The sequence below is a fragment of the Centrocercus urophasianus genome, unplaced genomic scaffold, assembly GCF_019232065.1.
Source record: "Centrocercus urophasianus isolate 14NV4802_14NV808 unplaced genomic scaffold, USGS_Curo_1.0 seq_10, whole genome shotgun sequence".
NCBI lineage: Eukaryota > Metazoa > Chordata > Aves > Galliformes > Phasianidae > Centrocercus > Centrocercus urophasianus.
This window is the reverse complement of record NW_024884142.1, coordinates 94858504-94870561: the sequence shown is the minus strand read 5'-3', so window position 1 is coordinate 94870561 and position 12058 is coordinate 94858504. Positions and strand designations below refer to the sequence as shown.

Sequence of the window (12058 nt, the reverse complement as noted above, 5' to 3'; positions counted from 1 at the left end):
AAAAAAAAAAAAAAAAAAAAAAAAAAAAAAAAAAAAAAAAGATGAGGATGAAGAACGATCCCACTTATCCATGGGAATTTGGAGAAATCATTTAAAGACACTTGAATTCATTTCAGAGGGCAGGAGTACATTTACAGTAGTAGCTGCACAGCTCACGTGGCCAGAGTTTCCAAATTAATTTTTAAACTGTCATTAGCAAGAACTGAGTGTACAGCTGTTGACAATTTAACATAACTCAGAAACAGACAACTGCACTGATACCAAATTTCTTAATGCATAATCATATTTGAAAAATATACAAAAGCCAAAGTTATTAGAGGAAATTAAAACCCAGTTTTAAAAAGTGCACAGTAAAAACTGAAGGTAATTACAAACTATCCACAGAGTGTACGTGTCCTGGTTTAGAGACAATACCAAGTTCTATCTGTTGGAAGTGCTAAATATTTTAAAGCCATGTACAGCACCAAATCAGTTCACACGAGACCCAACACCACCCTGCTTTCCGTAACAAGAGGCACCAGACAGTATCTGCACTCTCTTCAGCAGCAGCCTCCACAGACAGCTGATGAGCTGGGAGCTATCGGGTTTTGTTCTTTTTAGAGTTTCCCTGCAACAAGAAGCAACCAGTGAATACAATATATAATTCACTAAGAACACCTACACAGGAAACGCACGACCCAGGCTCTGATAATTTATGCCTACAGCAAGCAAAGGAGCACTGTAAAGCTGAAGATAAGCAGTACTGCTTCAAGTGCTTGCTCTGAAAATTCCTCTGTGCTTACAGGCATAACACAGGAAAGTACCAGAGCTTTCAAACAAGCACAAGAGCACCTTAATTTAATTGAAAATTATGAAAAAGACATTGAGTTGCATCCCACAACACTCAACTGTATTAGCACCATTTATATTGCAAAGCAGACTGAAGGCAGGTCCAGTCCTAATTTGACCCAGAGTGGTATTTCAAATATAAACCTTAGAGAATCAACGAGGCAATCGTCCTTCACCCTAACGTTTTGTCCCAAAACAAATTTAACTTTAGCTTGGACTAAACATTTGTATTTGAGAAAAGGATTTGTTTTACAACAACTTTCTTACATCTGATTTCCAACAACTCTACAATGCAAACATACAGCTTAAAAAAAAAAAAAAAAAGCACAGTAGTTTCTTTTTTACTCTTTCCTTAAAATAACATTTGTTTTTAAACCTAACCAACAAATCTGTTCAAATGATAATGGCTTTAAGCTGTATCACTTTCAATTGAGTTGTTTTCTATGCTTGGTAGCATCTGAAATACAAAAACAAATGTCTATTATTGGGAGATTAAAAGTCACTTCCTTAAAGACAGCGTATCCTTTCAAGTTTTGAAATTAGGAGAAGTGAAAAATCCACAAAGCATTTTATTTTTTGTATATTTTCATCTTTTATAACAACATGAAATGCTATGATCCGTGTACAGCTAAGAGCTCATACACCAAGAAATAGTCCTGAAGAGCCTGGTCAACTTCAAAGTTTAGATATCTGAAGAACTTGAAAGAATAAAGAAGATAAAATCACAGTAAAGGAGCTCTAATCTAAACACAGATTTCTCTTCCCCTCGCTGAAACCTGCTTCCCTGCATTCCACAATTAAGGAGGATTATTCATTTCATAACAAATCGAATGAAAGATAAAGACCTTCACAATGTATATTCCTTCCCAGAACCCCCAGGACAGGATATACCATGGTGTAAGCACCCTCTGTTCTATACAGCAGACTTCCACTTTTTTCATCACTAAGGTACATTGGAAAACCTTGCCTCTGGGTAAATGGATGGTTCCCTGCTTGGAAAAAGCTCAAGTGTGGTTTAAGAAAGTTCACGGAATGAAGCAAGTTTTTCATTCCTACATGAAAGAAACAGACAACCTAGACTATGGAAATAAAACAGAGCAGGAAGAAAATTGCCAAGAACCAAGTAACTGCAACTAGGATAAGAGCACAGGACAACGTGCATGACCAGACTTGGAGTTTTCTTTCCAGCTGGCCCAGAATAGAAACCACAGCTTGTGGATTGATTTGTGAAAGGGTATTACTGCAGCCATGGCAAAGGTAAACACAGAGCTCCCAACTACAGCCAGCATCTAGTGTCAACACTTGGCAACTGACCTTACTAGTCATCTTTAGTGTGTCAATTTCTTCCCTTTGTTTAGTTAGAGTCTCATTCATACTGCAGAGATGGTCACTCATCATACTTAACTGATCCTCATAACTTCTCTTTGTCGTCATCAATTCATCCTAGGGGGAAAAAGAAAAAAAAGTCAGCAGTTTGAAGCCTTTGTTCAATGTAAGAAAATTGCTGCTTTGCCAGTTGGTCCCATCTCTGCTGGAAGGTAAATGCAACTAAACCACACCACTGAAAAATATCACAGAAAGTCCATAGGTTCCCTTTTACCTGAAGACTCGTATATTGCCTGTCACCCTTAATTTTGATTGGTTTCCTTAATAATTTTCCCAACTCTTTGTAGCTTACATGAAAGTTGAACAGCTACATTTTCCAATATCACTTCTAGCCAAGTAACAAGTAAAATCTATAGGGTTAAAAAACACCACATGTACATGAACAAGTGTGGTAGATGAAGCTCAAGGAGTCAGCAACCCATATACATTTGCAGTGTGACTGTGCCTCTAGAATTAGAGATATGGAAAACCTGTGCACTACTAGAACATAGCAATGACTAGATACAGACCATAGATACAGACAGGACAGGAAGGGGAGGAGTTGCACTCAATACAAATGCATGGTTTAAACACACAATGTTATAACTGGTATCTGTATACTTAAGTAATCTTCCCCTCACAGAGGGAAATAAGGCTAAAACAATCCTGTGCTTACACATACAGAAAACACAATTTTATAAAGCAGCCTTGACAGTGGGCTAAAAACACAGGCTTGGCCACTACAACAATTTCCTCGCAAGGATCTTCCACTTCAAGTGTGTTATTTCCATCTAGTCTCCACATACCTCTATTTCTTACACCATATTACTAAGGACCAAAAAAGCACAACTGCAGCTTAGAGGTTTCTTCACCTTCCCCTTATACACAATTACCTTAACAAGCACATCTATTGCATCACTTAACATCTTACTTGCCTGTAATCTACTGATGCTTTGACTAGCCAGTTTCAACTCTTCTGTGAGTGATTCCTTGGACTTCTCTGCTAAAGACAGTCTTTTGGCAAGTGCTCGACACTGGCAGTTAGAGCAGCATAGGGAAGACAGAAGGGAAGAAAGTTAGTTCCAGAGTGTTATATTGTGCCATCTTTAACTAAATGCTTCGAGTCTTTCCATCTTTTTGTAATCCTCAGATATCAAGAAACTTACTCAGAATCTGCACAATTTTAAATACAAAGATAGTGAAATAATTAACAGTAAACTTGTTTTTATTTTACAGATTTTCCATATTATTAAGTGTTCTGTTTTCATCCCATTACCGTCAGGAAATATTTCATAGAAAGCAACACAAACATCTCACTTTGTACATTATTCAAGTATCATACAAAGATGGCTTACTATGTCATCCACTATCAAAAATTAATTTTTAGAAGTTGCTGTTAATCCTACAAGAAATATTCAGTATGTACAAGAATTACTTCTTGACCTAAAGTGAAAAGAGGAAGCTAGAGAGACCATGAATTATTTTATAATTCTTAAAAAAAAAAAAAAAAAAAAAAAAAAAAAAAAAAAAAATTCTCAAGGGAGCTATTTTCATTTCTTCATGATACATTCAAGTATTGAATGTTCCCAGCATCACTTTAAGATGAAACCAAAAATAGCTTTTTTGGCTAACTAAAACCAGCCATTTCAATTTATATCAACAGACCAATACACAATACACATTTTAATTCTTAAGCTTTTTTAGCCTTACTGGGTGACATTTTTCTTCCTGTTGTTTAAAGTCTTTCTGTAACATCCATTTTATGCATACCACAGACCACAGCCAAAAAATGTACTGCAGAAACACATTTTTCCTGGAATACGTACCATAGATTTAACACTTGCTCATGGAAAATTCAGAAGGGGATTTACTGTTTTCAGTAGAAACAACTGTATTCTCACCTCTGCATGAAAGTGTACTGATTTGCTGTCAGCAAGCTGTAGATGGGATGTAAGTTCTGCTATTCTTGCCATATAGTGTTTTTTAATCAAGTCTTCACGAGATTCAACATCTGGAATCTTATAAATATAAATGACTGTTTAATTTTTTGTTTTAATAGACTGAATACTTACACCACAACACTGTCCTCTATACTGAATCCCCTTCTGTACTGAGGCCTCCCAGTCATATCCAAAAGCATTTATTTCCCCAGATCACAACAAATTACAGGAGGTCAGCTGACATCAGCACATACTTCCTTTAAGGACCAAGGATGCAAGAGGTTTGCTTAATTTAAGATATGAAGTCTGATGATGAACCCACTGCAAAAGCTCATTCTACCAAATTCAAGAAATCCAAACACTTACTGGCTTTTCTCTTTAAGGAATAATTCTTCTGCATAACTAAATTTCAGAAGCTACTAAACTGTAAGAACTACAACTAATGTCGCACGCTCTACAAGATCATTTAAGATATATTTTTGTTTTGTTGTTGATATTTTGTCTAAGCTGCTCCTATGTTTCTTTGAGAACAACTTCTGGTTTGGAATAGCCTGTACTTATGTGTTAAATACAGGGCACTTGAGCCAGCAACTTCCTCTCTCCCCAGCCTCAACCCCTTTCTCAGGTATTAAGAATTGAGGCTTTGAATCCACTTCTGGTTTCTAAATACAAAAAGCAAGACCCTCCTTCAGGTACAGAGCACAGATCTGGACGAGCTTGCACTGCTCCAAACTGCTAGCACGAATAAGAGCTACAATTCATGACACAGAAGAATATTTAAAAGACATACAAAAACAAACAAACAGAAATATCATTTTAGAAACCTGAAAATACAGTACACAAACTACCTGAGTGACTTATGTCATTCTACTGTTATTTTTAATAGTTAATTACACCTTCGGAATAACATTGAGTTTTAAATTTTTACTAGATACATTTTGATAACATTTAAAAGAGATTACCTTCTCGTTATCAGTAGTTATAGTCAACATCCCAATCTAAAACAAGGAAGACAATATGCATGAAGTGAAAACTGCAAGAACAGACATCAGTCATAAAAGGACTTCAGTCAAAAACAAATTCTTGTGACAGTTAGAATTAAGTTTAAGCATCTCTACCTGCAACATAAGCAAGGGTGGTGCAGTGAACACCCTGAATAGATCTTAAGGCGACACCAACTCTCCAAATACGAAATATCCCTTCTACATGTTAGGAGGTTTACAGGGTAACAGCAATGAAATCAAACAAGATCTAGTTAGCTTACCTGATTATAGCTCCTATATTATACACACATGAAAATTAGTGCTTCCGTGTATTGAGATGTCTCTTAATTACCCAGCTTCAAGAGCAAGGAAATCCACCTTGCATTTCTTGAGTACCTTCTGACTTCTTTTCTCTGCAGTTTGATTAATAAATTACACTGGCAGCTCAGTTTCACATACTCACAAAACTCCAGCTGAGATGTATGTGAATAACAAGTTTCACATCTGGCCCTTTACAAAGACATTCTTACATGTTTTCCTTGACCCAAACAGGACTACAGATTTATGCCTATGGGCAATGTTCACATGGTTTACTGACCTAACAGTTACAGGAAGCACCAACCAGAAAAAGCTGTCCTCCTTAAACTCCTAAAGGAGGAAACTCCAAAACTTCACATGACAGTTTATTTCAAAACTGGTTGGCCGTGATGACCTTAAAGATCAAATCTTTTCCAACCTAAATGATCCTATAAAAACAACTCGTTAGTATTTTTGTGGGCTATTATTTACCAACATACAAAGGCAAGACAGAATATATGCCATATCCAAAAGCACTGCTGAACCCAAGCTCTAAGAACTCAGGAAAGTTATGCAAAATTTATGATGCAGTGAACACTGGAAACTTGAATGGCTTCAAGTCCAAATTAGGTTATGCTACACTGACCTGTTCTTTCTTAATCCACTTAAAAATACTGATCACCTATTTCTGTTTGCTTTCACACACCTGCAAGGGAAGAAGTCCTGGAAACTCAGAGCCAATCTAAGATATATATACTCCTCGCAAGGCTTCCTAGCTGTAGTCAGAAGAGTCAACAAGTCAAGCACTTATTATTTCCCCCTCAGCCAATCAAGTACAGAACTACATGAATGTTTCTATTAATATCAAGATACTGAACAAAGTCTCAGAAGTCAAGAAGTTCCAAACACTGAGGAGAGTATCAGCAAACAGCTTTGCAAATCAGGAGCTTAAGCATGACTGCATTTCAACATCAAAAAACTGTCAATATTAACGTTCCATTGATCAAGTAGTGCTGTTGTCAACTACCATGTTTTTTTCTATTGAAGTAAGAAGTCACTTACCAGACTAGTACTTTTGATAGGTTCCCTCTGACTCTTCTCTGTGGTTTCCTCCTTTTGTTCAGCTATATTTGATAAAACAGAACACTCTTGAACAGTTTCAGCTAATTGTCCACTAAGAGAGTTCTTCAGCTTTTGGTTTTCCTTCTCCAGTTTTATTTTTGCTAGCTGGGCCTCCAACATCCAGTGCTCTTTCTCTTGTTCAAGTTTTGCAATTTTCTCCAAACTCTGCTGGACCTTTTGGATGGAAGTTCACAGTGCATCTTACTGAACACAGGAAAAAATACCCTCCAGGAGATGTTTGAAGACAGTACTATTTTAAACTATTATACAGGTGAGCTAGTAAGTAGTAGGCTGCTATCAGTAGGCTTAAGTGTGGTCATGTATCACAAATGACTCATCTAGTCAATGAGTCTGAAATAAGGGTTACCAGTTACTGCTCAAAGAGCCAAGGACAAATTAGATGAAAATCAGAGCAGGCAGAGGTTAGAAGAAAAACAGGAAAGTTTAAAAGATGTTTGCAGATAACAAAGCAATGCTGGTGCCAGGCACACAAGTGAAACACAATCCTTCCCTTCCCAGACATTCCACTGACACATACAGAAAACCCCAGCTTGTCCAAGTAAGGAAAGCTAAGGAACGTTATATAACCTATCCCTCCACACATTTCTATTTGAAGTCATCTCATCTCAACTAATATGGTCTGAATTGGTTATTACAAAAAACACCAAAGTCTTTCTTCCGTAGAAGTTAAAGGCCATAAGCACAGCAAGAACATTGAAGCTAATAGCTAAGTTTTAGTCAGTACATCAGTCAGTCTCACTCAGAGATGGACAGATTGCACAGGCCTTTTAAACACCACTTAATCCCCCTTTGCCTCACCTTCCAGAAAGAAAACAAACACATACTTCAAGAATGACGGGAATAAGACCTATTTAACATACTCTAAGAAAGTTGTTGCTATAAACAACTTCTGCATAGTCCAAGAAAACCCACTCAAAACAGTACACAATATTAAAACAGTTTGTACTCTTTTACTTCCAGAACTGTAAATAAGATATCTAGAGTCTTATTTTAAGACTCAGAATTTCTATTTATGTACAAAGCTACACACAGATTGACGACTGAATACTACTTTGCCTTTATAAATACATTACTAGGTATTAGTAAAATGCACACCAGGATACCTGTTGTGCGAGACCTTCTCTACTTTCTGTGGAACTCAGAAGGACTCTGCGATTGGCCAAAGCTTCTTCATAAGGCACTGAATCTGCACAAGGCTGCAGAAGAATAGGAAAAAAAAAAAAATCAAAATGTTTGACAGTAAACCAGAATAAGTGTTCTACATTTATTTTCTTCTTATCCTCGTTTCTTTACTAGAGGGAAGAAAAACATTTCTCCAGGTGTTTACCATCAGTAGAAAAAAGTTCCAACTTAAAAAAAACCCACCTACTCTCCATCAAAATGCACACCTAATTAAAAGGTGCTAAGAAAACTACGTGCTACTTAGTGATCAAAAGTATCTTTAGGTCCACTTGACAGACATCAGAACATCAAAGGGGAGCGATGATAACCCTTAAGTACACCTATATCACAACTTAGTTTTTAATTTTAATAGGAACTGCAGGAGATTTGGTAATGTTCAGTCTTTTAGTTCAGCATATTTTCTCTATCATACTTATTTCCTAACATCTGATTTCTTCTTCATTTGATCTCAACTGTCTTCAGTGAATGCAAATATAAAAATGATGCCACTTAATTCACATTCTTGGCAAACATGGGGGGCAGGATAAATCAGTAAAAAAGATCAGCTCAGGACCCTCCTCAATACAGAAGTTACTCATGGAAATGGTAACAGCAGAACCAACACATACTGTCAGTTTTGAGAGCAACTATGCTCTCAGATTTCTTCAATACCATTATTTCTCTATTTCTCTATTTTCTCATTGAGAAAAATGCTTTCCAAAAACTGGAAACCATTGATTTGTATTCTCTTTGTTACAACTGAAGAGCAAGCTAATTATCTCTATGCAAGCACATGAACCGAACAAACCTTCTTCAGAGTCTTCATATAGGCAACTGCCTTTTTCTTGTACTGCAGCATACACTCTGCTGAAAGAGGGCTGATGAACTCTGTTCCTCCTTTTGGGCCATAGCTCAACGAAGAAGTGAAGTGATCCAAGTTGTTGCTAAAGAACGAAGCAATCTAGACATACCAAGAGAAGTCACTTTCTGAATTAAGCTGAACAGAATGACTTGTCAGAGCAGTTACATGTTTAAGTGAGGGAAAAGCACTTAGTGAAACTGGACTTCACATAGCTCAGACGTCACTAAGGCAAAACATCCTTTTCAAGGTACCTACTATTATCACCTATTGTTTTTAATGTACAGCACAAAAATACCTTAGAATAAGTCTGAATATAGGTAGGAGTACTGAAGACACATTTACATTTCTCAAATCATTCTTTTTTATTAAAGAAAGAAAACGCTCAAGTTATGGCATTATATTTAGACAAAGTTTCCATTACCTTGCCTATTCCATTTGTTAAAGACAAAATGGAGGACAAAATACAGTCATTTGTAGTTATGAGCTTCTGTGTGGCAGTTGGAACATCTTGTTCTAGTGTAGCTTTTTGACTGTAGTGCTTGGAAATATCTAGAAAAATAAAAACATTGATATCATTTATGTTTTTGTCTATTTAAGTGACCATTTCCAACTTCAGCTTGTGACACTGAAATTTGAGTACTTCTACCCTCCTTGAGTTGAATAAATGTTTAGTCTGGGTACTCTTAGTTGTTCCATAGATTGCCATAGATGGTTGTTCATGATCAGAACAGACATTGTATCACAGAAGGGAGAAGAAAGAGACATATTTAAGTGTGCTCTGTCCCAAAAACCAAAATTAAACAGGGAAGACAAGCTCCCACTGAACTCGCACTTTGTTCCAAAGTATATTTTCCACTTCCACATACTTATATCAGGACACTAGAGACAGACATTAAACATTACTAACAATTAGTCCAAAGCTTATGGAACTTAAAAGGGTAGGGTATTAAAATTGCCAGGGCAAATCTAGAAGGCTACGAAAACTACACAGCACAGCAAGAGGTATTCTAAATTTCTTTCAGGCAAAATTAACAGAATTGTCTTCTGAGGGTGGGGGAACAAACAAAGAACATCACTACCACCACACAGAGAACTTTCTGAAAGTAATTTACAAAGAAGCATTAGTTTCACAAGTGAATGTTTCACAGGTACAAAAATGAGAAATCTCAGGTCGTTATCACCAGAAGTTGTAACCTGATGCAAGCTTAAGGAATTGGAGTTACATTTGGGTTAGGGAAGGTAGAGAGAAACTACAGATCAATAATTCTCTTATGCGGGAGTCTGAGGTGTTGCAATGTTTCCATTGCTAACTAATGAGTTCTGAACTTTTCTTCAGACTTTCTCAGTCTTCTTTACTTCTTTTGTTAAGTACAACTTACGCTGATGTTACGTTAGAGAAACCATAACAAGAGGCAGAAGGCACACATCAAACTTACCTGTGCTGCAGTGCTGCCTGGTTTAGTAATTGACTGTGTTTGACCTACAAATCTCTAACGTAATCATTTAGTTAAACCAAAGATTCTATAAAATTAGGTAGTACTATTGACATTATTACTAACAGATTAAAAAACAAAGCATCTTGTTTAAATTAAGACCTTAATATTTATACAGCTGACTGGTACCAAACCAGTTCAACTACAGTAATTACTCTCCCCAAAATAGTGACACAGGAACAGATGTTACAGGATACATAGACACATTATTGCTTTAAAACTCCTTGAGTGTTAACCAAACAGTACTCCATTAGAAATGCAACATATCCACGTTCTTTATACATAAGGAGAGTCGGTCATTTAGAAGGAAGAAGTTCTGTTTTAATTTTGAAACCAACTCCCTCATCATCTCTGGTCATACAATCATATTTAAAAAAAAAAAAAGTGTCATCAACTTGAAATCTAAGAAAACTTCCATTTTGATGATAGTGCCAGGTCAACATTATATAAACAGGGAATGCATACATATAACATTCCATTCTGTATATGTTCAATTACAGCAATACAGTTCAGAAACTAAGGTGCCACAGCTCAAAAATGGTCTAGAGTGTCACAATTTAATCTTCCAGAAACTTACAAGAAATAAACTAACAGAACAGAGTACCATAAAACATTTGGGGGTGACAAAAACTTGTACTCAGCAGGTTTGGTGTCAATCTATAAAGGCAAAAAAAATCAGATTTACTATGTACCACACATTTAACACTGTAACAGAGAAAGTTGATGTTTGCTGTGTTGAAAGACTAAGGATGAAAACTGAAACCTACTACTACTCATGTAGCCTCACCTTTCAGGATGTCATGAGACGCATGAAGGCTTGCAGCAATGTTTGTAAACACCAAGCTGTAATTTGTTCTAAGTAGTCCTTCTGGTTTCGTACCTAAAAGTACCACGAAAAAGGAAAAAAAAAGTTAGAACTCTATCATTAATGAAAACATTAACTCTAAAAATCTAAGACCGGTTTCTCCTAGCCTCAAAGCAACTGAGCCCAAGCTGGCACTTACTTGGTAAAGCAAGAAGACTAATGTATGTATGCAGCTTCTCAAAGATCGCCGTCAACCTTTTCATGTCTCTGTGTAGCTCCATATTTCTTGCTTTTAAAGCAGCTGTGCAAAGAGAAGACTCACACTCTTCTTCCAAACTAGGAATATGATTTTTAAACACACAAAAACACAAATGAGCAAATCTCTTACATAAGAATTTCAGGATCTTGGGGATAGATAGGTAGTTCTTTCTACACTGCCATTCCAAAGAAGCAATGAAGAGGTTATTTTAGAAAGGCTAACTTATTGGAGTTACACAGCAAAGTTACAAAGAAATTATAAAAGCCTTCTTAACCCAAATCCTCTTTTTAAGTCTTCTTTTGCACTGACAAAGTACCTCCCTTTGACCAACTCAGGAGCACACATTTTCACTACAGAAGGGATGTGCATCCAACAGGTTTTGCTATACATACAGATTAACAAAATCTTCAGACAGGCCCAAGAAATTAACAGTTCCAGTGTATAATATCTGCATAGTATCAATACTATTGAGTAATACAATTAAGCATTAAAGTCTGTACAGCTTTTATTAAAGCCACATCTTCAAGGGGAGAAGTTTTAAAATATAGTGGTTCAGTTCTAATGCCCACTGGAAAAAATGCCAAAAAAAAAAAAAAAAAAAAAAAAAAAAGCATAACAAAGGCTCTAGAAACAGTATGCAAAGAAAATTTCTGCCTTTAATCTAAGGTGCTTTAAGGTTTGAGTTAATATTTCAGTTGTAGACATTGTCAATGTTGCAAATCTGACAGTGCCCCTTCAATGTGATCTATTAAACAAGTTTTAAAAGTACCTTTTTAACTGATAAGGAAGAATCTTTCTTAAAAAGCATAAGTATGAAGCTAAGTGTTCTGAAAAGGCCTTCAATTTCACAGCTGTTTCCTAGGAAGAAAAACAGTGTAAGTATTTCTGCTCTGTTAAAGTCTTTTTTAATACTGAAAGTAAG

General features: G+C 36.3%; 1 protein-coding gene across 5 annotated transcripts in view; it reads right to left on the bottom strand.

Moving 5' to 3' along the window:
- Nucleotides 1-6: 6 nt before the first annotated feature.
- The window catches only part of PPP1R21 (protein phosphatase 1 regulatory subunit 21), a 28593-nt gene continuing 16541 nt past the window's right edge, over nt 7-12058 (bottom strand). For 4 of the 5 annotated variants that reach the window (XM_042813592.1, XM_042813601.1, XM_042813615.1 and 1 more), the window contains 12 exons: nt 11906-11994; nt 11077-11213; nt 10860-10952; nt 9001-9128; nt 8526-8678; nt 7660-7752; nt 6476-6709; nt 5096-5131; nt 4095-4211; nt 3129-3227; nt 2143-2271; nt 7-607 (listed from right to left, as the gene is read on the bottom strand). In XM_042813592.1, the coding sequence (XP_042669526.1) occupies nt 578-607; nt 2143-2271; nt 3129-3227; nt 4095-4211; nt 5096-5131; nt 6476-6709; nt 7660-7752; nt 8526-8678; nt 9001-9128; nt 10860-10952; nt 11077-11213; nt 11906-11994 (1338 nt within the window). In that variant the 3' untranslated portion in view covers nt 7-577. Of the gene's footprint in view, nt 608-2142; nt 2272-3128; nt 3228-4094; nt 4212-5095; nt 5167-6475; nt 6710-7659; nt 7753-8525; nt 8679-9000; nt 9129-10859; nt 10953-11076; nt 11214-11905; nt 11995-12058 lie in introns of those variants that run through there. The other variant, XM_042813622.1, reaches the window with a different exon arrangement.